Here is a 26,996-nt window from a genome sequence, read left to right as displayed (position 1 = left end):
GGCCATTAATGGAATTAAAAACAAACAGTAAAAGTTTGAAATCTCCAATTCTAAAATGGACTGGAAGCCAGTGGAGTGATGATAGCACGGGGGTAATATGCCCACGTCTAGGTGTACATGTTAAAAATCGAGCAGCAGCATTTTGAACAAGTTGCAGACGAGAAATTGAGGACTTGGGGAGGCCAACATAAAGTGCATTTCAGTAGTCCAGCCTTGAGCTTATAAAAGCGTGAATTGCTTTTTGAAGGCCGTGGCGACTAAGAAAAGGCTTCACTTTGGCTAAGAGACGGAGCTGGAAAAAACTTGCTCTTACAACAGAACTAATCTGTTTTTCCAAGTTAAGCCTGCTATCGAATATCACTCCGAGATTTTTAACGTGTGTCTTAAAAATGTCAGCCAGGTATGTACGCAAACAAGGTAAGTACGCGATAATATCTCGTTAAAGTTATGGCGTCTGTAATTCTGCTCTCGCGTGTTCTCACCTCCAGATAGGGTTTTGCTGTTTCAATTTTTAATTTTTTTTTTTAAAATGCCCTCTTGTTCTAAATTTTTCTTCCCCCAGAAAATTGAGATTTTAAGCTTTCCAATGATGTATCACACATGCATATTGGACAATTTTGAAATTTGGCCAAATTGGGGGTCTCAAAGCGGAACTTCAAGTCACCTGAGTGTTTTCCGCCATATACATTATATATACACAGTATGTATACATAAACACACACAGATGTTCAATAAATAATAAATTAAAAAAGTAATATAAATTATAAGGAATTATTTGTATATGGAAAGGCAGAAACTAAATTGCTCATTTACAAAAAAAAAAACTAAAATTTATTATCCCTTAAAAATACAAAAGAAAGTAAACACTGGGTAAAATGGCATGATCACTGATTTTAGCCTGAAACTGCATGCAAGATGCTGTCATTTTGTTTTAGCATTTTGCTCTTCTGCAAAACTTTCTCACTTTGTCACAACATCAGCATTGTGTGTATATGACGCTCGTGTTGACTCATTAGTTACTGTTTCCTGCCATTAATCTGCCATTTAATCCACCGCTGGTGCATTTCCAGCAGCCACTTTGGCAGCACACATACACACACAGCTCTCCATCGCACGAGCTTGTTCCCTCGCCAGATTTTCTTTTCATATTTTCGCACACAAAGGTCGCGACACTGCGGCTAGCGCGTGTATCCGCCGCCATGCTTTCACAGTATTACCATTCAACAAAATCCGTCGCCTGTTGCGACAACTGCTTGTAAAATGCCGCCATATAAATAAAAAAACACCATATTAAGAAGGACAAATCCTGCAATCAATTGAAGACAACAAATTGAGGCATGTTGTCATCTTGTGTTGTTTTTGTAAAACATGGCATTATGCTTAGTGGGGCCTAATGAAAGTGAGGGCAAGCGGGGAATCAAACAATGACCCCTCGTTGAGACCAGAGCCGCTGCGACAGAGCGGGCGACCCAGTCAATTGCCTATGTAAGCTGAAGGGGGAACCTCGAGAGACGGTTGACATCGTTTCGCATCAACAATAAAACATTAGCACCATGTTGGGAATTTACCAAAAACGGCCTGTTACTAATTGTTGCTGGCTGGCACCCAGATTGGTCCACATCAAAGACACCACTGAAAACCGATGCAATTACTTTCAGGATTCATCATTCAGTTATCACGATTTAAATTTTTGCTTTCCATTCCTTTTTTTCTTAAACTTAGTTATGTTTTTATAATTCTTTAAGTTTACTTTCAGCCGTTGGTTGTTAAATAATGATGAAAATGTCATGTAAATCTGACACTCTACAGAAAAACAGAAAATTGAAGTTGTAGTTATGCAGAATAGCCATTGACAGTGCGTAGTTATACAGTGGGAGGAGCTGCATGCCTGATACCGACAGATTTGTGGACATCAGTTAATCCCTTTGTAAGCCCCGCCCCAAAAATCCTGCTGGTTGAAGAGATGAAGAGTTTTTTGCCTTTTCAATTTAGATGAAAATAAATACAGTGCTATGAAAAGTATCTGAACCTTTTGGAATTTCTAACATTTCTGCATAAAATCACTATCAAATGTGATCTGATCTTAGTCAAAATCACACAGATGAAAAAAACCGTGTCTGCTTTAACTAAAACCACCCAAAAATGTATAGGTTTTCATATTTTGATGAGCATAGTATGCAAACAATGACAGAAAAGGGGAAAAATAAGTAAGTGAACCATCACATTTAATATTTTGTGGCCCCCCCCTTTGGCAGCAATAACTTCAACCAGACGCTTCCTGTAGCTGCAGATCAGTCTGGCTAATCTGGACTAATCTTGGCCCATTCTTCTCCACAAAACTGCTGGAGTTCAGTCAGATTCCTGGGATCTCGGGCATGAATCGCTGGTCTTTAGGTCATGCCACAGCATCTCAATGGGGTTCAAGTCTGGATTTTGACTTGGCCACTCCAGAACGTGTATTTTGTTCTTATGAAACCATTCTGAAGTTGATTTACTTCTGTGTTTTGGACCATTGTCTTGTTGCAGCATTCATCCTCTTTTTAGCTTCAACTGTCTGCCAGACAGCTTCGGGTTTTCCTGAAAAACATCCTGATAAACTTTTGAATTTAGTCTTCCATTAATGATTCCAAGTTGTCTCCAAATCATGATGCTTCCTCCACCATGCTTCACGGTGGGGATGAGGTGTTTATATTGGTGAGCGGTTCCATTTTTCCTCCACAGATGATGTCGTGTGTTACTCCCAAACAATTCAACTTTGGTTTCATCAGTCAACAACATATTTTGCCAAAACTTCTATAGATTGTCCACCAAGTGCCTTTTTGCGAACATTAAATGAGCAACAATGTTTTGCAGCGGCTTCCTCCGTGGAGTCCTCCCATGAACACCATTCTTGGCCATAGTTTTACATATAGTTGATGTGTGCACAGAGATACTGGACTGTGCCAGTGATTTTTGTAAGTGTTTAGCAGACACTCTAAGGTTCTATTTTTCCTCTCAGAGTATTCTGCGCTGAATTCTTGGCATCATCTTTGGTGGATGGCCACTCCTTGGGAGAGAAGCAACAGTGCCAAACTCTCTCCATTTGTAGACAACTTCTCTGACTGACGATTGATGAACATACAGACTTTTAGAGATGGTTTTGTATCCTTTCCTAGATTTATAAGAATCAACAATCCATGATCGCAGGTCTTCAGGCAGCTTTTTTGACCTAGCGCACCAGACAATGCTTCTCATCAAGACAATTCTTACCAAGTATGTGTTTTATAGTGGGCAGGGCAGTTTTAAACTACTCAGCAGTGAATGGGCACACACCTGACTTAAATTGTTTGTTAAAAATTGGTTATAATTGCTCTTTACTGTAAGTCTCGTTAGGCAGAGGGTTCACTGACTTATTTTTCCCCCTACTGTCATTGTTTGCATGCTATCCTCATTAAAATATGAAAACTTGTATATGTTTGGGTGGTTTTAGTTAAAGCAGAAACTGTTTTTACATCTGTGTGATTTTGAAAAAGATCAGCTCACATCTGATTGTGATTTTATGCACAAATGTGAGAAATTCCAAAAGGTTCAGATACTTTTTCATACCACTGTACATGAACTAACTAATTATACTTTTAGTCCTAACATTGTCTATTTTGAGATTCTGTCATGTTTTGTGTCATTTATGTTTGCAAAATGTAACAACATTTGTTTTTATTTTTTTTAAATTTCGCAACATGTAAGCCCAGTTATTAACATTGTGTCACTTATAACAACGAGGGATCAACATCCGTAATTATTTGAGCATATTGTAGCCCGTAGTACAAAAATGCAACAGAAAGGAGGCTGTCGTGCAACATAATTGCCTTCATGTATTTGTTCTACAGTACATTGAGTAAACTACACTTGAAACTATGGAAGCCAATCACCAGTTTGGCCTTGGCGCTAACATTAAATAAACAAACTGTCTACACGTTCTATTGTACGCAGGATCACAATCTCAAAGTACAGGATGATATTGAATACAGCGCAGAGAATCAACACAAGACACATAGCAGTAGACAGTTAAAGATTTAAAGGAGAAAATCGGCCTATTTTTCTAGTACAATGGTGAATTGTCAATCAAACATGTTTGGATTTAATAAAGAAAAGAGAATCTCAGAACTGAGATTATCACCTAAATGGACATACATCCTGTTTGTTCTCCTTTAAAACTTCAAAACTGAATCTATAATAATTCTGATTTGAGACAGGGGTGAAATAAATGAGGTGAAACTCTTACCCATAAACCCCAGGACCAGTATAGGCTGAGGGCATGGCCTCCATTCTTATTGGAGTGTTAGATGTTATTATGAGAAAGGAAAAAATAGAAAGAAAAAATAAACAAGAATGGCACAGCGTGATGCATGTGACTTGGAAGGGAGGGGGGGTGAGATGTTCTCAGGCTTGAATCCAACTATGGGCTCTTAGAGGGGCTGATCAAGTAATGACATGGGGCTTGTTAGATTAGGCACAAAACAAGAAACAAGTGCAGAGAGAGAGAGAGAGAGAGAGAGAGAGAGAGATGGCTGAAAGAAAAGATAAGCAGTGTCAAAGGAGAGCGCGCGTACATTAAAGTGCTGCTGAAAGGATGACATTTGGAGTCAAGTGTTACATTTTTCAAGATTGGAGCCAAAATAAAGGACGAACGTCAATCAGAGGGAGTAGCTTTCATTTGCTAAATCTAAAGACTTTAGCGTCTAAAGAGATGAACGGTGCACATTAACCTATGCTTAGTCCTTTTTGTTCAGAAGCAGATGGCCACAAATGGCAATGGAGCAACAGATTTAAATGCACTTGTTTTTTCATATTTCCGCTTCCAGTGCTTGTACGGAGAAAGCTAAAACCCCGGAACACTGCATCACCTCTCAGTTGTTTGGATTTAGAAAAATAGACATCAGAAATAAAATGTTCTAGGGCTAAAAAAAAAATCGCTGTCATAAAACTACAAAAGAGACATATTATGTTGTGCTGGTCGCTAAACATAAAATCGTTAAGTGGGCAACAATGACTGTGCTTTTTAAAATATACATATTTCCTGCTCAAATATTCAAAGGGGGGGAGGTTATGTACCAAAAACAGCTGGAAAGGTTGCAACCGGAATGTGATGTTGATGATGCTCTGAGGATGCTGAGTCAACTATGCCGTGATGGGGTCACTGGAGAGGTACATGACATTTCGGCCAGCACGACACCACTATCGCACTTCATGTTTGCAATTGCTTGGACATGACACATGTTGTCATGGACACGAAAAGATAGATATACGGGAAGTAAAAATGTTATACACTAGAAAAGTCTTCGGTTCTTTCTTTCTTCGGGTTGTTCATATTACATTTTGCAACTGTCAATGATACCAATGATGATGACAATAAATAAATGAATAAAAGCTAAGAGGAATAATTTGAAATCACCCCCCCCCCCCCCCCACACACACAATATTGTTCAAAAATGGGATTGAATTCAAATATTTAAGAAAAATAAATCCATTCTTTTTTTCTTTCTTTTTTTTTTTTTTTTTAACTCTAACGTAAGGGGAAAAAAAGCAAAATCTATACAGTGGTACCTCTACATACGAAGTTAATTCGTTCCAGGATCTTGTTTGAAAGTCGAAATGGTCGTATGTCGAGCAAGATTTTCCCACAGGAATACATTATAATTCCATTAATTCGTTCCACAGCCAAAAAACCTACACTAAATCCTTAATAAATACTGCTGGTACTATTTAAAATGGCAATTAAACACAGCAAAACAAATAAGTTATGAATAAAAATCTGAATAATATAATAATAATAATAATAATAATAATAATTACAGGTAATAATGATTCCTGTAAATAATGTAACGAATCGGATTTTAATGTGGCGGACACTTTTTGCTGTACCTGAACGCGCCGCGGGGCTGACGTCACACTGAGATAGATTGGTGCAGTAGAGATAATACTTTCGTTTTTTTGAGAGCACAGTCAACTGCAGAGGACAATGGGCGTTTTGTGTTGGATAAGTTTTTAAATAAATGATAAAAACGTGACGAAGCTGGCGATTTCATTGGCGATGTTACCACAATAATAATTAATCACCTTAACTTATTAAGACTGCCGAATGGTGGTCGGAAGAGGACCGTGGAGCTGTATTGTTAAGGCAGTTCATGGATGTGCACCCCACGCTCATATTTTTCTATAATTTGCATCTTCATTTCAAAGGTAGGCATCACTTTTTTCCTTGTTTCACTAACTGTACCAACGTTTTTGAAACCTGTGTTGATTTCTCACACAAGAAAATCTGCTGTGCGTTCGTTTGCGGTGCAGTCATCTCATCGTATTTCGAGCATGTCGTCGGATGTAGAAACAAATGGCGAGTCAAATTTTACGTCGGATGTCGAAAAGATCATGTTTCGAAGCGATCGTATGTCGTGGTACCAATGTATTTTTAAAATTCTGAAACTTTTAAGTTCAAAATATTTAACACAATATGTCACGATGTTTATGTGTGCAAAATAATAACACATTATTTTTGCATTATTCACGTTTATTATGTGGTTTTTTTACGTAAATATAAAACTATAAATCAAAATGTTATTAAAACTAAAATTGAACAAAAAAAAAACAAAAAAACAAAAAAAAAAAACATAATTATACAATAACACTCTACAGTTGATTGGCTGTGAAGCTCATGTTTCAGTGCCATTGACGGCACGACATGTCTTTGATACCTTCCAAGTCAAAATCGATTGGATGTTTAGCACCGTCAATAGTGGCCAATGAGTTCATAGAGTGCTCCATAAAGGGTTAAAGACTGTGATTAAATGTAACTCACAATTAAAATGTGTTAATTTTTTAGCTCATCGAATCTTTAGTTAACATAATTAATGCATTAAAGTGTCACCCTCAATATATAGTTATTTGAAAGTATGCTGTTTATTACAGCTGTCTATTATTGTGCTGAAAATACAAGCAAACACTTCATTTATTTTTGGTTCTGGATTTTGGTTGCACATTGTTGACTATGCTGTTGTTGTGACTTTTAGTACATCATCATGACACAAATCTGTGAATAAAAAGGATGGCGGCCGGTGACCTGTGCCAACAAACAAGCTTAAAGCTCTCTAATTATCATGCCCATTTGTTTCATCCTCTTAAAGAGCGGGTAGCTTTTGTACACATTGAATGTTTACAACAGCTTAACATCAAATATGAAGACAAAGCCATTTGGATTTGACAATATTTGTACATCATTTTTTTCAAAGGGAAAATAGCACAACTATAATGTCTGCATCTAAGCTAAGTAAGATTCCTATGGAACAGACCTATCTTGCTATGTTATAGTCTCTATCCTCTTCTTACACTGTCAGTATATTTATATTATTTACAAGCCACTGTCTAGCCAGTCCTTTCCACATATTATCCTCTTAAGTCAGGCTCATAGTCACACTGGATACTCACCAAGCGTGCAAAAAATAAATAAATAAAATAAAACAGCCTGACAGTCCACTGTTATCTTCTCCTCTCTTTCCATTCGCCAAACCATTGTCCAACCAATGGCTGTGCAGCATTTTTTAACCACGTGACAAATCTTTTTACAGATCGTGGAGCGCGGGTGAGACGATGAATCACTGTCACGTTGGTCGGTTTCGGGGGGAAAGTGACCTTTTTGGTGCCAACGAGTTGTCACTCACAAGGTTGCAATTTAAGTTAGACTATATGGACAAGTGTATTTAGACACACTTTTTCTCAGTCTAGATCTTGTGTAATCCCCAAATTCCAAAATCTTTTACGTCTTTGGAAACTGTTATGGCAGTTGTCATAATTACTTATGTGCCACCCATATATTTGATTATTAATTGATGCTTAATGAGTACTCACTCTGCATGGGCGAGAAGAAGACTTCCTGCATGGGAGCGGTCTTTGTCCACTTGTACTGAGGAACAGGCTTTCCATGAGTGGATTTGCAACTCAGTGTCACATTGCCGTTGACGACGGGCTCACCCGTCATGGTGCACACTGGAGGCGATGGTGGGACTGGGTAGAAAAGATGTCAGCGTGGACGATGTTAAATGATCTACTTGTGAAATTATGGACTTTTGAGGTGTTATTTTGCATAAAATGAAGTAATATTTAGGTGGCGAATTTGTAGTTCTTATCAGAAAAATTCATTTAGGCATCAAAAGTCCATCTAAAACAGCGGCGATTGCTCTAAGGCAGTAAGGGAAGCTCAGCTTCCATCAAAATGTCAAAAAATAAGTGATCAAATGTATATTGTTGTGTGTATATGTCATTGACTAAATATATACCAAAAAAGCTCGCAATTTTTATTCAGAATTAGCTTCTTATCAATGGTTACGATGCGGCTTGCTTTTCATTCATTCGCGCAGCTTCCTTTAAACAGTGTGGACGCTCTGTGTCTCCAGAGTTGAGAGTACATTGTTCCACTACAGCGAAACAAGACGAGTCATTGGCTAAAAGCTGGGTTTATCGGAGACGCGCTCATCGGACATGTCTCTGGGGGTCAATGGGGAGTGGACGGGGCTCGGCTGGCCCGGACGCTCTGGTTCTCTGCATGATGATTGAATGGTCTGTCTGAGGCTGAATCCCTTTTTGATCGAAAGTGAAATGAGCTAATCAGTGATCTTGTTGTATTAATATCCGCGGGGGCATTTTTCAATTTTCATTCTGTTGTTCTGAGTTGACTTTCATAATCATCCTAGCGACACTTGCTGTGTTAAAAATGACTAGCCAAAAATCGGGCTTATTCTGGGATTTTTTTCGATTGTAGCTGCTTGTGTTTGGAGACTTGACTCCTGACACTCTAGTTTCTTTCCCTATCGAGCAGTGGGTGCCGCTGAGTCCCTCCACCGTCACAAAGCACTCACAGGCGGACACATTTTGAGCTTCCCCTCATTGAAAGATCACTGATCTTAAACTATATTCAAGGAATTTTCATTTAGTGCAGCTTTGCAACAAGGTGCTTCTGTCCTCTTAAAGTGCAAGACAACACCTAGTGTAAATGACATTTATATAAAAGACAGTTGCTCAAAGTATATAATGTGCAAATTAAAATTTTTAGACCTCTGAAAATAAACACTTTTAATGTGCCCATTTTGTGATGTCAGTTATACCCACTCATATAGTACTCGAGCACAGGTGTATAATGAAACAAAGAGGAAAGCCATGTAATTTGGGATGCTCACATTTGATTGGCTAAAATAGTTTTGATAAAATTAATGTCTGCCAAAAATGTTTACCAACATGTCAGGTGGCCACTCCCTGGAAATACTGTCTTTCATTAGTGTTTTCTCTAATATTACACATAAGAATTTATGAGTTTGTACAATTTATGAAACATGATTCTTTCCTTTGGGACAACTTGAAAAGTTGTTAGACTCTTTGGTTTTCCAGGGGCATACAATATGCTTCACTGGCTTCAAACTTAGCATTTAACCCTTATTATCAGACAAAGAAGCAAACGTACACATATATTGCACAGTTCTAATGGTACTTAATATGTGTAAACAATGTACCAACTAAAAATGCTTATACGTATAGTAGGGCTGAATGATATTGGAAAAAACTGACATTGCGACTTTTTGGTTGTTTACGATATATTGCAAAATTAAAAGTAGAATAATTTTAACCAGATAACTTGAATAGCTCCGTTTGGGAAGACTTTGCTGTATCACTATGACCACATTGGAGTCATTAGAGATTTCCCGATCCGATCACATGATTGGAAATCGGGCCGATCGCACCATTTTTCAGCGGTTCGGAATTGGATGAAAAGCATTGCACTGCTAAGCAGTGCGACCAAACTGTTGTCACCAGTGCTGTTGGTGTTTGGGACTTAAACTTAACAATGATTGACAGCCTTGTAGCTTTGATCTGGCCACAGACGCCTCGGTAGCGCTACGATCAAAGGGACAAATGTGTTAATCATCGTTAAGCTATGTACACAGTCTGAATTGTGCTGTGGCAACTCATTCGTTGTCTAAGGGGCCGTTTACATGGTGACTCTCCGAGAATAGGAAAAATTTCAAATTTGCATTTGTATTCGCGTCTCCATTCGAACAATGTCGCAATTACGCATGAAAACGATGTAGTATTCATGCCAGGCCCTAGGGGGCAGTGCAGATTTACAGGGCGACAGAGAATGATGCACTTTGATCACACCAAGCTCCCTCAGCCCGGAAAAAAAATATGCCCGCCCACTCGAAGCAATTGCATTTTTCTTTTGTTCAAAAAGGCACAAAAATTGAAACATTCGTCATATTTAATTTAAACATATTATTAAAACAGCAAATTAAAGCCGACATTCCGCCATATTGGCTGATTTTAATGTTTAGTAGCATCGCTGCGCACGCCCAATGTGACGTGTATGAGTGTTGACGTTAACGGCGGTGTTGACGTTAGCGGCGCGGTACCGGAGCCTTTGATATGCGTGCCGAGGAAGTCCCACTCAATCCCCCGCAATCGGATTCTTCCACTTTGGAGGCAGGATTCAGAATTTTTCGTCTTCGCCTTCTGTCTTCGCCGACACCATATGCACGCGAGGCGAGTCCGCTACTCAGTCATTGCTTCTTTGTGTCACAGAGTCATCATGTAAACTGTCCCTAAGTGTTCTTGGCAGCGTGAGCGTCAAATGTATCGGCAGATTCCCAAAATCAGGTGACCCAGACTCGGGTACAAAAATAGGTGATTGGGACATCCCTAGTATTCATATACCGTTTATTTATTCCAGGCTAAAGGGGTTTATCTGTGAAAGATGAAGAATAAAAAGTTGCTTTTTTGCTGCTTTTATGAAGAAAAACAAAAGCTACAATTATAAATTATATAAATAAAAACTAAACAATCGCACGTCCCGCGACGGGACTATTGCACATGCGCACTTTGCAATGGCGATGTTCAAACGATATATTGTGCAGGCCTAACATACAGTACAAATATACACACAAGTATCCCTTATATACTGTACGGTGGTAAAGAAGAGGTCAAGGAAGAGTAAGAAAAATGTGTTTTTATGCTAAACCATACAGTAAATGTTTTTAGATTTCTTTAAATACAAGATATTAAAAATTCTGTACCAATGTCATTAATAAAGTACCTTTAAAAAAAAAATTCACTGGTAAATATTAACCCTTGTTAAAAAATAATGCATGATGTGTGTACTAGTTTTGTCTACTGTTTTTTTCGCTATCCTCTCGTTCTACACTGTAGTATCCCGTAAAGTAAAGTGAATGCGTGTGTGCCTTTACAAGGTGGGCGTAGCCTGTTGAGTTATGTTGAAGTCAGCGAATTATGTGTATGGCGATGTTGGGGGTGTGTCACCTTTCACATTAAGGTGCATCTGTCCCGAAATGCCAGGGCCTCCGGGTATGATGACATCACACACGTAACGCCCAGAGTCGGACTCTTGCGTATTGTTGATGAAAATTGAGAGGTTGGCGGACGGCATGGCGGCGCTGAATCCCGCACGCTTGCTGAAGTCGTTCTGGCCATAGCCCACTTCCCCTGAGCTGAAGTTTATCACCTTTGCAAAAAAATCATTATTTGCTAAGAATACTGTTACTTTCAAAAAACGGCCCTAACAAGTACAATGTAGTAAAAGTAATGGAGTAAAATGAATCGTGTTACTACCCACCGCTGGTAATTAGTAAAATGAAGCGCATACTGCATATGATATATTTTAATTGCATTGGCTGCAGGGCATATTTGGTTGTGCAGATTAAGCATATAAACAGAAATGGACGTCCGTCATAAAGATAATCCTGATGTGTGCAGATGGTAAGCGGCGACTTTTCTGATTTCTGTGCGAGATAAGCCGCCAGGCATCAGACACTGAAACTGTTTAGATTATATTAATCACGCCAAGACTCACGCACATATATAACGCACACACTCTGTGCTAATATTTACAGGGCAGATGAAATATGTCATTAGGTTCACTTGCTTCCCGTATGAATTAGACATGAAACATGGCACAGGAGTAATCTCTACCAGAGCATCTTTAAGACCTATCACACCCAAAAATGGGACATAATGTGCGAGTTATCTTCCTGCTTAGCATTAGAGACGAGCGCTGAAATACTAAATAATAAAAAAAGGTGAACCTTAAATGTCTGTATCATGATTTAAAAACTCATTCACTGCCATTGGCAGCAAGATACATCTGGCTGTGATCATTGAGTTAAAGGTGCTTGATGGAGGTTGCCACGTTTTTACCCGTGACTGCCACCTCCGGCCTAAAGCGTAACTAGAGCCAGTGTTATGCCATGCATGGCGCGCATGCTTGTATGATCACGAACTTTAAGCAACGAGCGTTTGACCCATCAAACCAGTACCAGAAACATAAAAACAGCAAATGTGATCCTTTACTGTTTGTAGCAAGTCTTAAGTGGGTTATAAAAGTGTTTTTGCCGAGCCAGTGGCCGGTGAAGCAACGCTGCTGCCGCGTGCACAGGCGTGTGTTCGCCCAGAGTGTTCGACCCGAACATTCTCTGTTAAAAGGAAGAAAAAAAGCTTTTTGGGCAGTCTCAGTTAAAATGTCAGGGTTCTATGTACTCATCAGAACATAGATTAATTTACAATTAATTATAAATTCTGTCGAGTACCTTTAATGGAGTGTGAAATGAAAACGAAATTATTAAAAATTGCCTAATTTAATGAATACTCAGTCAAAACATCATTAAATTTTTGCCTGCCTTCATAACAGCCAACATGTAGGGAACAAAAGTACCACTGCCTATGAGTTTAGCTTTTCCTGTGACATTTCTACTGATCTGATAACAGTATATATTTTTATTGAGACCAAAAAATGCTAACTTAAGTTAGACCCACAAAGTGCTTGAAATACAAGTATTATTAATATAAGTATTTAGTCAACCACCAATTGTGCAAGTACTCCTACTTGAAAAGATTAGAGAGTCCTGTATTTGTCAACATGGGTAAACCTCAACCACGAGAGACAATGTGGAAAAAAAACAACTGAAAATCACATTGTTTGATTTTTAAAGAATTTATTTCCAAATTAGAGTGTAAAATATGTATTTGGTCACCCACAAACAAGCAAGATTTCTGGCTGTCAAAGAGGTCTAACTTCTTCTAACGAGGTCTAACGAGGCTCCACTCGTTACCTGTATTAATGGCACCTGCTTTTAACTCATTATCGGTACACCTGTCCACACCCTCGGTCAGTCCCACTCCAAACTCCACTATGGCCAAGATCGAAGAGCTGTCGAAGGACACCAGAGACTAAATTGTAGACCTGCATCAGGCTGGGAAGACTGAATCTGCAATAGGTAAAACGCTTTGTGTAAAGAAATCAACTGGGGGAGCAATTATTAGAAAATGGAAGACATACAAGACCAATGATAATCTCCCTCGATCTGGGGCTCCATGCAAGATCTCACCCCGTGGCGTCAAAATGATAACAAGAACGGTGAGCAAAAATCCCAGGACCACACGGGGGGACCTAGTGAATGACCTACAGAGAGCTGGGACCACAGTAACAAAGGCTATTATCAGCAACACAATGCGCTGCTAGGGACTCAAATCCTGCATTGCCAGACGTGTCCCCCTGCTGAAGAAAGTGGTCGTCCAGGCCCGTCTGCGGTTCGCTAGAGAGCATTTGGATGATCCAGAAGAGGACTGGGAGAATGTGGTATGGTGACAACTTTTTGGTAGAAACACAGGTTCTCGTGTTTGGAGGAGAAAGAATACTGAGTTACATCTGAAGAACACCATACCCACTGTGAAGCATGGGGGTGGAAACATCATGCTTTGGGGCTGTTTTTCTGCAAAGGGACCAGGACCGACTGATCTGTGTAAAGGAAAGAATGAATGGGTCCACGTATCGAGAGATTTTGAGTGAAAATCTCCTTCCATCAGCAAGGGCATTGAAGATGAGACGTGGCTGGGTCTTTCAGCATGACAATGATCCCCAAACACACAGCCAGGGCAACAAAGGAGTGGCTTCGTAAGAAGCATTTCAAGGTCCTGGAGTGGCCTAGCCAGTCTCCAGAGCTCAACCCCATAGAAAATCTGTGGAGGGAGTTGAAAGTCCGTGTTGCCCAATAACAGCCCCAAAACATCACTGCTCTAGAGGAGATCTGCATGGAGGAATGGGCCAAAATACCAGCAACAGTGTGTGAAAAGCTTGTGAAGAGTTACAGAAAACGTTTGGCCTCCGTTATTGCCAACAAAGGGTACATAACAAAGTATTGAGATGAACTTTTAGTATTGACCAAATACTTATTTTCCACCATGATTTGCAAATAACTTCTTTAAAAATCAAACAATGTGATTTTCTGGGGTTTTTTTCCACATTGTCTCTCATGGTTGAGGTTTACCCATGTTGACAATTACAGGCCTCGCTAATATTTTCAAGTGGGAGAACTTACACAATTAGTGGTTGACTAAATACTTATTTGCCCCACTGTATGTCCTAATTTGAACAAAAGTAAAAGTATTTTAGTCATTTATAAACAGGTCAAAACTGGAGTTCAGATCATCACAAATGAATTAATTGTGTTTCAGGCTTCATTTAAGTTAAATGCTTGCCAAGATTGTTAGGAAAAACAGGTATTTAAATGTCACATACTGTAGGTTGCAAGTTATTTTAAAAATAGTTATATTTAAGTATAACATGGGAAGTAAACACCTACTGTATGTTTACTGCTTTTGGATAATAGATAATTAAAATAATAAAATTTCATCAAAAACGCATGAAGTTCTGGCATTATCATCTTTATTCTATCTTACTTTCCCATATTTTATGCGTTAACTCCTTTGCTGGGATTGACGATGATGGACGTCCAATCCATTTGAACTGTCAAATCCCAGTTCAAATGCCTTGGACATCTGTCACCATCAATGCCAGCCGACGAATAAATTTCTGCTCTACTGTAACAAGGGTATCACATCATCCCTACTACAGTAGTATATTCCCCTGACCTCCATCCACCATGTCTTCTTTAATCCCACTAAAGATGATCAGCATTGTCAAGTGGAGGTCAGGCCTCGGTCAAATACAAACGTGACGCAACTTCCCCCCCATTGTTAGCCTTCTCACCTGTTTGGACTCATTCCCGGTGAAGTGCCAAACAACAGTGTTTTTGGAAATGTCCGAACCGGGGCTGTACCAGGCGTGCAGCACCACCATCTGGCCCTTCACCACTTCCATCTCCTCCCGCGGGATTTCCACCTTGTTGCTGTCACCTGTTATTGGGACACAAACATATATATGTGTATAAATATAGCTTGCCAGTTCAGATACTTACGATAACCCTTTATAGGGGACTCATTTAAGGACTATGATTTTTTAAAATTATTATTTTATTTATTTGTATCTATTTTTCAGTTTGATTAATTTTGTATTTAAATTGATATTTTATTAATTTATAAATGTATTTGTAACATATACATATAAATAAACAAATATGCACATACATACATGCATACAGTTGTGGTCAAAAGTTTACATACACTTGTGAAGAACATAATGTCATGGCTCTCTTGAGTTTCCAGTTATTTCTACAACTCTGATTTTTCTCTGATAGAGTGATTGGAACAGATACTTCTTTGTCACAAAAAACACTCATGAAGTTTGGTTCTTTTATGACTTTATTATGGGTGAACAGAAAAAAGTGATCAAATCTGCTGGGTCAAAAATATACATACAGCAGCGCTAATATTTGGTAACATGTCCCTTGGCCATTTTCACTTCAATTAGGCGCTTTTGGTAGCCATCCACAAGCTTCTGGCAAGCTTCTGGTTGAATCTTTGACCACTCCTCTTGACAGAATTGGTGCAGTTCAGTTAAATTTGATGGCTTTCTGACATGGACTTGTTTCTTCAGTATTGTCTACAAGTTCTCAATGGGGTTTAAGTCAGGACTTTGGGAAGGCTATTCGAAAACCTTAATTCTAGCATGATTTAGCCATTCCTTTACCACTTTTGATGTGTGTTTGGGGTCATTGTCCTGTTGGAACACCCAACTGCGCCCAAGACCCAATCTTCGGGCTGATGACGTTAGGTTATCTTGAAGAATTTGAAGGTAATCCTCCTCCTTCATTATCCCATTTACTCTCTGTAAAGCACCAGTTCCATTGGCAGCAAAACCGCCCCACAGCATAATACTACCACCACCGTGCTTGACGGTAGGCATGGTGTACGTGGGGTTAAAGGCCTCACCTTTTCTCCTCCAAACATATTGCTGGGCATTGTGGCCAAAAAGCTCGATTTTTGTTTCGTCTGACCACAGAACTTTCCTCCAGAAGGTCTTATCTTTGTCCATGTGATCAGCAGCAAATTTCAGTCGAGCCTTAAGGTGCCGCTTTTGGAGCAAGGGCTTCCTTCTTGCACGGCAGCCTCTCAGTCCATGGAGATGCAAAACACGCTTGACTGTGGACACTGACACCTGTGTTCCAGCAGCTTCTAATTCTTGCCAGATCTGCTTTTTGGTGATTCTCGGTTTAATCTTTACCCTCCTGAATAATTTTCTCTCAGCAGCAGGTGATAGCTTGCGTTTTCTTCCTGATCGTGGCAGTGACAAAACAGTGCCATGCACTTTATACTTACAAACAATTGTTTGCACTGTTGCTCTTGGGACCTGCAGCTGCTTTGAAATGGCTCCAAGTGACTTTCCTGACTTGTTCAAGTCAATTATTCGCTTTTTCAGATCCATGTATATATATTTTTGACCCAGCAGATTTGATCACTTTTTCTGTTAACCCATGATAAAGTCATAAAAGAACCAAACTTCATGAATGTTTTTTGTGACAAAGAAGTATCTGTTCCAATCACTCTATCGGAGAAAAATCAGAGTTGTAGAAATAACTGGAAACTCAAGAGAGCCATGACATTATGTTCTTCACAAGTGTATGTAAACTTTTGACCACAACTGTACATACAATAATGAGTAATAATAAACTTTATTTCTACAACTACTACTATTCGTCTACCGCATACGTAACACTGTATTGACATTATAGTTTGGGTCATGAATCTTAATATTGTGGCCTACATGACCCAAAATGTGTTGCTCATGCATGTGTACCCAGGTCTCTACGAGGTTACATTTTAATGAACAATGACCAAAAATAGTCACTTGCCGTCAAATTTTAAAGTGTCAAAGGAATCATTGAATGAGTAACATTATGGCACATATGTTAACAGGTCTATATGTAAAAGTGATGTCATTCCTAAAATTAGGCCCTTAAACAAACTCAAAAGTGATTTAAAGGGGTTTTCTGAGTTTTCGGCACATTTGGGGCATACGCGGAGTTTAAGGGGGGGGCAGGCCCCCCCCAGTGGCCGGAAAGTGTCATTGCATGTAATTGACTTTCCTATATATGATTCAAAAATTAAGAATTTTCCGGTAAAACGTTGTCCATAAAAGTTGTAAAGCAATAAAACAACAAAAATGAATGGGAAAAAAAAAACATTAAAAAAAAATATATATATAATGAGTCAAAATTATTTTTCGAACAGATAATGTGACTAGCACCTTAGACAGTCATTTGCTTTGGTTAGCCAAAACCACCTGAGGACCAAAGAGACAAGATGGATATACGTACAGTAATTATTTCAAACTTAAGCTTTCAAAAGCGACAACAACTAATTGTACAACAAAGCCACCACCGGTGTCTTGCCAATGTAGTTACCCCTGTCAAAAATTGTATCCCCTGGCCGTTGGAGCGCACACACCCATTAATTATGAGTCAAGCCGATTTGAACAATTAGTTGAAGCCAGAAAAGAACTACAGTTATACATTTTGGAGATCGAGGTTTATTAAACTGGAGAAATTCCATATAGGACTTAAATTACAGTAATAACAATTACAGGTCATCCTACGAGTAAAACAGTAAAACGTTGCCTTTTTATACATTCAGTACGTATGCTATGTTATACGACAGAATTTATTTATTTATTTTTTTTTTTATGGATGGGCCTTGTTTTAAAACCTCATAGATAACTACATCATCAAAACACGGAACTCACACAAATCAGTGCAGCGCAGTGGCTCCGGTCAGGGGATACAATTTTTGATGGGGGTAACTACATTGGCACGACACCGGCTGGCGTACCATATTCAATGGATGAGGATCTTGGCGAAAAGTATAGCTGTCCTTAGCAGCCTGATTTAGAATTCCCCTCAGGAATGATGATGGGAATGATGGGAAACAAACTCATTTTCAACTTATTATTATTATTTTCTAATAAGTTAATTTTATTGCTGACACTGCGTTTTGGGGTCATCAGATGTTGTTTCACCCCCGCCCCAAAAGTCAAACTCCACCTATGATTCCAGGACTCCCATTGTTTGGGGGAGGAGGGTATTTTTCTGACGCATCAGCCTGATCTAATCTCTTCACTGACAACTGTTTCTAATGTCTCAATATATTTTCAAAATATTCAAAACAGCTGTCAAAATAATGGCTTGATGCTTTACTACAATGGTCTCAAACCTGTGGCCCAGGGGCTAATTGCAGCATTCAGGACATAATTTTGTAATCCCTTACTTGACATCTACGGAGCCGTTTACACGACAACAGCAACGGGGGTGACCACGCAAAAACTTTTTCAGAGAGCTAAATTATTAACACGGCGACAGCGTTTTGGGGGCTGAAAACGCACAAATTTGAAAACGCCTTCCAGAGTGGAAATCATGAAAATGCTCCCTCATGTTGTTGCCGTATAAGCAGTTGACAAGGCAAAAGTGAGTTTTGGGTGACAACTGACTTCCGTACTCCGGAACAGTTGGTAGCAAAAATGCTCCAATAGATTTGTCAGAGCAGGGGGTGAAGATACTGATGACGTCAATGCATGCGGACAGTCTGACTGTGTATGAAAACATTGTCTTCAAGTAGCAACCTTGTACACGGCCTACTGGGGTTCGACATTATTCAAGAATGTAGTCTAGTTAGTCAACTATTCACTACTCTAAATACAGACACTATGACGTGCTTCGCCATGTTGTTATTTGACCAGGACGAAGAATAAACAGCAAAAGGGAAGTGTTACACACAGGAGTCAAGTTTTGGTGGCGCTACCACCAGCGGTGGGTAGAGTAGCCAAAAATTTTACTCAAGTAAAAGTAGCGATCCTTCAAAATAATACTACTCAAGTAAAAGTAGTCATCCAAAAATGTACTCAAGTACAAGTAAAAAAAAGTATCCGGTGAAAAGAACCCTCATGTAATGAGCATAAGCGGAGTTCAAGGGGGGACCGGGGGGGATTGATTGAATAATAAAGACACAAATGTCCTAGCCAAAATGATGCCCAAACACAAAACAACATTACTTCAATCAAAAAATGGTAAATGGTAAATGGTGTTTTACTTGAATAGCGCTTTTCCACCTTTCAAGTTGCTTCAATCATAAAATTAAAAAAAAAATAAAAATAGCTTTCAAATGCTTTTTTTTTTTAGTTCAAATTTATTTTTTGCATTCAAACACATTTTGATTGAATTGTTTTTCATTGAAAATATATATTTTGATTGAAGCCATTTTTTTTTTTTTTTGATTGAAGCAACTTTTTTTGATCGAATAATAAAGACACAAATCTACCTCCATATGGCTCCGGCCAGGGGATAAAATTTTTGACTACATTGGCAGGACACCGGCGTATTCAATGGATGATGATCTTGGCGAAAAGTATAGCTGTCCTGCCAGCAGCCTGATTTAGAATTACCCTTAAGAACGATGGGAAACAAAATAACGCTCATTTTCAATTGATTATTATTAATATTCTTGTAAGTTAATTTTATTGCTGACACTGTATTTCAGGGTCATCAATATGTTGTGCCCCTTCAGCCCCAAAACTCAAACTCGGCCTATGATAATGAGTAACATTGTAATTGTTTTTTTTTTAAACAATAGTATTTTTTTTCTCTTAGCACAAACCTATCTATATGAACTGTTGCTATAATTATACTGTACAATAACCCATTACATAACCACATTAAGCCAAAGAAATACAAAAAAAAAAAAAAATTTAATCATTGAATTCCAGGGAGAAAAAAAAAAAAAAAGACAGAAATGAAGCATTATTCGTCCAAAGAGCATGAGTGCCGTCTAGTGGAGAATATAGTTCCTAGTTTGGATAATGAATACAGTAGTTAACCCTTCATAGTTACGATAATGAAATTAAAAGGATCATACCTCCGGACTTCCGTGGTGAATCGGTGCCAAATAAAAACAGGAAGAGAGGTTTAAATCTGTGCTTTCGAGTCATGTTGAGGGAAGCACTCTATGTCAAATACTTCATAGCAAGCTTGTGTCTGATTGGTGTAATGGAGTCATGTGATTATTGTTGTGACATCTAATTGGTGAAATTAGTAAAGCTACTCTCTGGAGCTACTCTTGGCATTTATAGCAAAAAAAATAACAATACATCTAACATGTAGAATATAGAGGAAAAATGTAATGACTTTTGTGTAGCCCAGTACTTCTCAAATAGTGGGGCGCGCCCCCCTTGGGGGGCGCAGAGCGATGGCAGGGGGGGCGCGTGTGACCTCGGGGAACATGCTTTTTTTTTTTTTTCTGCCGTACTGGAATAAAGTGTACTTGCGCATCCACTCAGTGGGTGGCAGTGGCGCTCTCATTTTCAGAGTGCGTGCAGTATTTTTGAACTAAGGAAGAGCACTCATCACACAGAAAACAAATATGAAGAGCAGTGCGCCGCCGCCGTTTTCCGACCGGACTCACTCACGCAGCGACCCACTGTCTTGTCCGGTGTTCGGCCATTCCTTACTACGCGGCAAAACGTCTACACAATGCTCAGGGCGCTTGCGCATGCATTCACACGCATGCGCACATCGGTTAGAGGCGGTGATTACTCACTATTTTTGTTTTTATTTAGTTATTTAGAACCTTTTCACAGCCTCAAAGATACTTTTTGCATGTATTACCCTCTCATACTTTTAACCATTGTGTTTTTTTGTGTTAGCTTTGAAGCAGTCGACCACATTAGTCACGTAGCGTGTTTAAACCGTCCTTATTTGATATAACTACATTTAAGTATTTTCTGCAGGCATTTTTTTAGTACCTTATTCCTGTATGCTAAAAACAAAACAAGTTAAGAGCGCACGGTAGTACTTTAGGTGTCAAATTCGACTAATGTAGGACGTTTCGCCGATGTAGCATATTTTGGCAGAACACCGGTTCTCACGCCGCCGCCCGATAAGTGCCATTTTCGGCTTGGGATCGTAACGACGACCGCCCTCACCTACGGTTCTACCTCGGCCGCCGAGAATGCGCTTTGTTCGTGCCGTTTGCCTTTTAGTTTTGACTTTTAATACTGTGGGTGATGAGGAAAGACTGTTGACTGTGTCTAAAAATAATTATAGCGGACCGCCAGAAGCCAAATCAATTAAGACGCCACTTAAAGACATTCGACCCCAATCTCATTGATAAGCCGCTTGATTGTTTTTCAGCGAAAAGGTGCCGAATATTGCCAACAATCGTCCTGCTTTGTCAGTGTTATATCAGTAAACCAGTGAGCATTGTTAGCATGCTCATTGCAATATGACTCCACACCATTGCAAAGGAGGTAATACTGAGTGTGAGCAGCAAAAATAAAAACTGTCCTTCTGTCCAAGGACACTCTTTTTTTCCTTTATTCATTTTTGTTTTTTCGGTCAAATTTTTTGGCATATTGTCCTCATGAGTGAATGTTTCTAATCATTTTGAATTTGTTATTATTTACTGATTTTATTACATTGTATTTTTCTGTATCAAATGGTCAAAAATGTACCTTGAGTGTATTTTTACAGTTTGAATGTAACTTTTTTTTTTTAAATTCAGGCAAATTGATGCACGTCAAGTCTTCTCTGTTACAAACAAAACAATGTTAATAAAGTTATACTTTATTATAAGTTGATCTATGTTACTTTTTTTCTTTATTAGAAAAAAAGGACACAATATTAGGCAGATGCGTATTTATAATAGTAATTTTAAAGACAAATAATACTATTTACAGTGGCGGCAGAGAGTTTGGGGGGGCGCGAAACATTTACGTCTTGCTTGGGGGGGCGTAGCAGAAAATAATTGAGAAGCACTGGTGTAGCCCAAAGTAGCGGAGTAAGATTCGCGCTTTTTCTTCACAAATCTACTCAAGTAAAAGTAAAAAGTATGGCTTAGTAAAACTACTCTTAGAAGTAAATTTTTTCTCAAAAAGTTCCTCAAGTAAATGTAACGGAGTACATGTAACGCGTTACATCCCACCTCTGGCTGCCACCTACACATTGGAAATACATAATACATTGGCAAATTGGAGGTTTAATACACTTTTGCTCTTCTGTGTGCACTCAGTTTTCCTCATCATGGTTGTGTAAAGGTGGAATTCAAATAATGACAAAACGCCACTTTTGCATTATTGCGTGAGTTCGATGTCGCGTAAACGTGGACTTAGTAAATTTGTGAGGCCCACATGCCATTGCCATTTTATTAAATTCTCCTTTAAATCACAATACAAGCTAGCATAGTTTAGGCTAATGACAGTTTTCAGCAGTGTTTGTTAAGAAGCTAGCCAAATGTTTTCTCCCACCCGGTAATTTGAAAAATGTTGTCTCCACTGGCCAGTCTCATATAAAAGTGGGAGACAAACTACCGTAATTTTCGGACTATAAGCCACTACTTTTTCCCCTCATTTTGAATCCTGCGGTTTATAGTCCAGTGCGGCTTATTGATTGATTTATTTGGGTTAATAGGCAACAGTTTATTTGACAGCAGCGTCATAAAACTGCCATAAGACCGTCATAATTATGATATGATTATGACACTATCATGGGTATTGATGAATGAATGAATGAATTTCATTAAGTATCATCCGGAAATTTTGTCACCAACACTCCATTTGTGTCCAGCTCGGATCTTTTACATTTATTCAAAAGAGATAATTTGCCGAATGACACAAAATGACATCTGTCATAAGCATTCATTAATGCTCATGGCAGTGTCATGTCATTATTTTTATGATGGTCTTATGACAGTTTTATGGTGCCACTGTCAAATAAAGTGTTACCAAATACCTATTAATTAAACCACTGAAACAGTAACTGAAGAAATAATGAACAAAAAACATGAACTTTGATTGTTATTTACATCTGGAGCATTGTAATGCATGCTAGGAGGCATGTTGGACAACAACAGTGTTGACAGCAGGTGGCAGCAGAGGTTGACTGTCTCCCCCGAGTGAGCAGTGATGGCCGAATGAAGCTTCTTGAAGTAATTAAGCTTTGCAGCCAATTTATTCAAAACTTCAAGGTGGTTGATTTGGTCTTAAAACAGTCTTATGATGCCGCTGTCAAATAAAGTGTTACCGGTTCATATCTTTTGGAGAAAATATACCATAATACAGTGAGGACAGCTGCGGCTTATTGTCCAGAGCGGCTTATAGTCCAGAAATTACGGTATGTTTTAGTTGAGTACAAAGGAATCTTGACTCTGATGTGCAATACCTACAGAGAAAATTGCAATGCTCAAGAAATAAAGTATAAGATATAATTAATCAACTAGACATGGTTACAATACAGTATATGATATAATTACTCAATTAGACATGGGTGCGGAATATGTAAAATAGCAGAGATGAGAGAAGATCAACAACCTTCATGTTTGTCTATTTTTTTATCAAGATTGTAAAAACTGGGTTACATGGTAATTTTTGGGGGACTATTTGAAACCTTTTTGTGGAATACTTGATGTCACCCACACTCACCCAAACTCTATCTTCTACCCTAATTAAAACAGTCAACACTCCTTCAGATTAATACCTCTTGTTACCTCTGGAATGTAAACTTGATAATGAGAGTAATATTCCCCTTTTTTATCAGAGTTCAATTAATTATAGAAATAAAGAAAACACTTCATTGTGTAAAAAATATTGAAAAGAGATAATTTCTCTAAACATGACTATATAATGAATTAATCATTAAAATCATAGTAATGAAAGTCTTAGTTTTTACTCCAATTTATTCCTTATGCTGTAACTTCTTCTCTCATAAAATCTACCATATGTGCACTTCCACATAAGCACAACACATTATTGTCATATAAAAATAAAGATCCGATGGAGCAACTCACAGGGTGCCCAGTCACCAGAGCCAGACAGCTGGAGCTGGATCAGCTGATCCCAGCAGTCGGAGTCGGAGTGCGTCTCCAGTTTGAAATTTTAGGGGCGAATAGCAGCCCAGAGTGGGAAAGAAAAAAAAAATCAAGTCCACCGGGAAGCTTTGACGAGGTTAGTGCTCAAGAGAAAATGGTCAATCAAGACCGGGAGAGCATTGTGATCCGCAGACGGACAGCTGGAGTGTCCACATCTGTTCAGGCAGGAACGTTTTTCATGCTCTGGCTTTCCCATGCATGTGCAGAGCGGGGAATTAGGAGATTGGAGCTGACTGGGCTGGGCTGAGTGAGGATGTGCACATTCTGGACAAGTTATTATTTTGACCTGAAAAAGTTTACTTGCAGTGACACAGTATTTTTTTTTTCTTAGCTGCTCCTAAGGGCAAAGTGACCTCTGCCTCAGTGGCGCTCTTCTTCCTTAATTTCTCAATCTGCTAAATCCTGTTGACTAATCCCCGAACAATCCGGAGCTCAATCCTCTCACCTCACGTGAGGGAAACAGCTCAGCTGGCCGTGGATACGATGTAAGGGAACCGCACACACACACTCCATCATACTACCGTACGAGATTCACTAAATATTAACATGAGCTAATCACATTGCTTAAACCTGATTTCATCAACTGTCAGGCTACCTTGCAATAACCCGTTTAGAAAGAGGCCTCAATCCTGGATTGTTGTCATGACCAGTGTTGTCAGTAACACGTTACTCAGGCATGCAAACTGGTTAGGGGTGAAAAAGGTGACAAAGTAACATGGACACATGGCATGCGCGGAAAAGTGCATTTCATAGTGCAACCAGAGACATCTCGAATTAAACACAGTACAATAATAATTTAACATATACAAGTCTAAATCTCTCATCCTGAAATCAGAACATATCAGACGCATTAAGTAGTAAATTATACAAAATTTAAATTATAAAAAATATACAGTATGTCCCATTTGCATTAAGCAGAGAACAGCTATACAGCATAAAATATGAATTTACAGGTACAGTATAATTCCATTCACTTAACTATTATGTGTTTGATAGTCTCTCACTACTGTCAGTCATTTGTTGTCACGGGAAGAGAGTGGCGGTGATAGGTCTAGCTCATCGGACTAGAGTGTAGTTTTGAGCATGGACTACGGTTTTGTAGTTAACGGTTTCACTCGCTCGTTGACAGCACCCCCACCGCCCCCATTTTATTTCTCATTTCATTTCTTGATTTCAAAACGGCAAAATTTCGCCGAAAGGTGGCAAGTTTGCATGCCTGGTTACTGTAATGCTGTATGCTTTAGTTTGATGTTGTGATTTTTCTTCCCTTATTAACTGCCTCCTTTTGTCTTCCTTTTTGTTGATACTGTTTTTGGCAATAGACGATCGAATGATCGCTGCTGGCCCTACCAGTTCAAGTGGATAGGACGTATATTGCTGTCAGTGGCACAGAAACATGATCATTTACTTCCAACCCTTCTAGTTAAAATAAATCGGATGCCTGTCATCATCTATGGCAGCTTATGTTTATGTAGATGGGCTTCGGTGTTCAGAAGAACTGTCATTTTTTTTTCACCCTATTTTCAACCCTCTTTCACAAATCCTGTTAGCACTCCAATTTCATTTTCAGCACCAGCTAGAGCTAACCAATGAACTGCCTTGGATCTGCTGTAATATTATGTAACAACAACAAAATTGCAATAAATAAAGGTTTTCAGAATGAGGTCGTCTGGAATCTGCGGTCTGGTGTGTTGCAAAATTTCATCCTGAATAATCAACATGGTGAGCACAAATCAGAGCGGATGATCAGGTGGCCTGATAACGGACGGTGCTATGATGATGATGATAAAGGGCAAGGGATAATACTCTGTTGTCTGCTTCATTGAGCAGGTTTAGTGTGTCATTCACTTGTTTATGAAACGGAGGAAAATCTTGACTTAATCCATGGCTGTCTCCATCTGGGATGAGAGCAGACAGGGGATGTTCCAAGAGTCCAGATCAAGAGGAATCTGACAATATACTAGTACATCGTGAAACAATGAGTCTATGAAACCTCCATGAAACATCGTCCCCTTTTCCACTCTGCCTAACAGGGGAAATTACACTTAATGGCTGCTATTTAGATGTTTAACTTTCAAGTAAACAATTGTTTAGGGCAGGTAGTTTGTGAAAATTAAAAGTAAAAGAGCTGCAAACTGATTTATTTTGGGGCAAAAAAATTACACTTGGGAACACATTTTTTGTTATACGGAAGATACTTATAGTTGTGTGCAAGTAGGAACAACGTAGTAAGTAGGCCACCCCATAATTATATGTGCTAGAAAAAAAATCAGACTGCAATTTTTGAACTTGCATGGACATATTAATTTGCATAAGAATATAAGTTATATAACTCATGCTTTTTTTTTTTAAACAACATATACATATATATCTACAGAGCATATATATATAGTGGTACTTCAACATACAAATTTAATTTGTTCCAGGACCTCGTTTGCATGTCAAAATTGTCCTTTGTCAGGACAACTGCAACTGGACTCCAGGTGATGTCTGAGTTGGTATGACTATGTTGTTTTGTCTCATGTGCTGAGGTAGGCAGCATTAAGTGTCTTGCCTAAGGACCCTGACTGGAAGATTATGTTGCTCCTGGACAGGATTCAAAACCCCAACCTCCTGTGTACAAATCAGTGTTCTTAACCACTGCACTATCCAGGAACAACAACTGATGTCTCAGTCCACATGAGTGAAGTTCTGGGATCAGCTAAGATACTGTGCAGAACCCTTAAACTGCCAGGCCTCTGGTGGAGGACACGCGCCTGCCCTCTCGCTAGGATTGCGTTCGTACTGGCACTCTATCAACTCCACATTCTCTGCCCTTAACC

General features: G+C 39.0%; 1 protein-coding gene across 3 annotated transcripts in view; it reads right to left on the bottom strand.

Annotated features, from left to right (window-relative positions):
* The window catches only part of esamb (endothelial cell adhesion molecule b), a 120,218-nt gene that overhangs the window by 3,149 nt on the left and 90,073 nt on the right, over nucleotides 1-26,996 (bottom strand). The window contains exons 1-5 of one of the 3 annotated variants that reach the window (XM_057838475.1): nucleotides 24,094-24,372; nucleotides 15,077-15,222; nucleotides 11,335-11,536; nucleotides 7,879-8,034; nucleotides 4,262-4,306 (exon numbers count right to left, since the gene is read on the bottom strand). In XM_057838475.1, the coding sequence (XP_057694458.1) occupies nucleotides 4,262-4,306; nucleotides 7,879-8,034; nucleotides 11,335-11,536; nucleotides 15,077-15,187 (514 nt within the window). In that variant the 5' untranslated portion in view covers nucleotides 15,188-15,222; nucleotides 24,094-24,372. Of the gene's footprint in view, nucleotides 1-4,261; nucleotides 4,307-7,878; nucleotides 8,035-11,334; nucleotides 11,537-15,076; nucleotides 15,223-24,093; nucleotides 24,373-26,996 lie in introns of those variants that run through there. The other 2 variants (XM_057838473.1, XM_057838474.1) reach the window with 2 other exon arrangements.

Source organism: Corythoichthys intestinalis, chromosome 6, assembly GCF_030265065.1.
Source record: "Corythoichthys intestinalis isolate RoL2023-P3 chromosome 6, ASM3026506v1, whole genome shotgun sequence".
Lineage (NCBI taxonomy): Eukaryota > Metazoa > Chordata > Actinopteri > Syngnathiformes > Syngnathidae > Corythoichthys > Corythoichthys intestinalis.
This window is presented reverse-complemented; position numbering and strand designations above follow the sequence as displayed.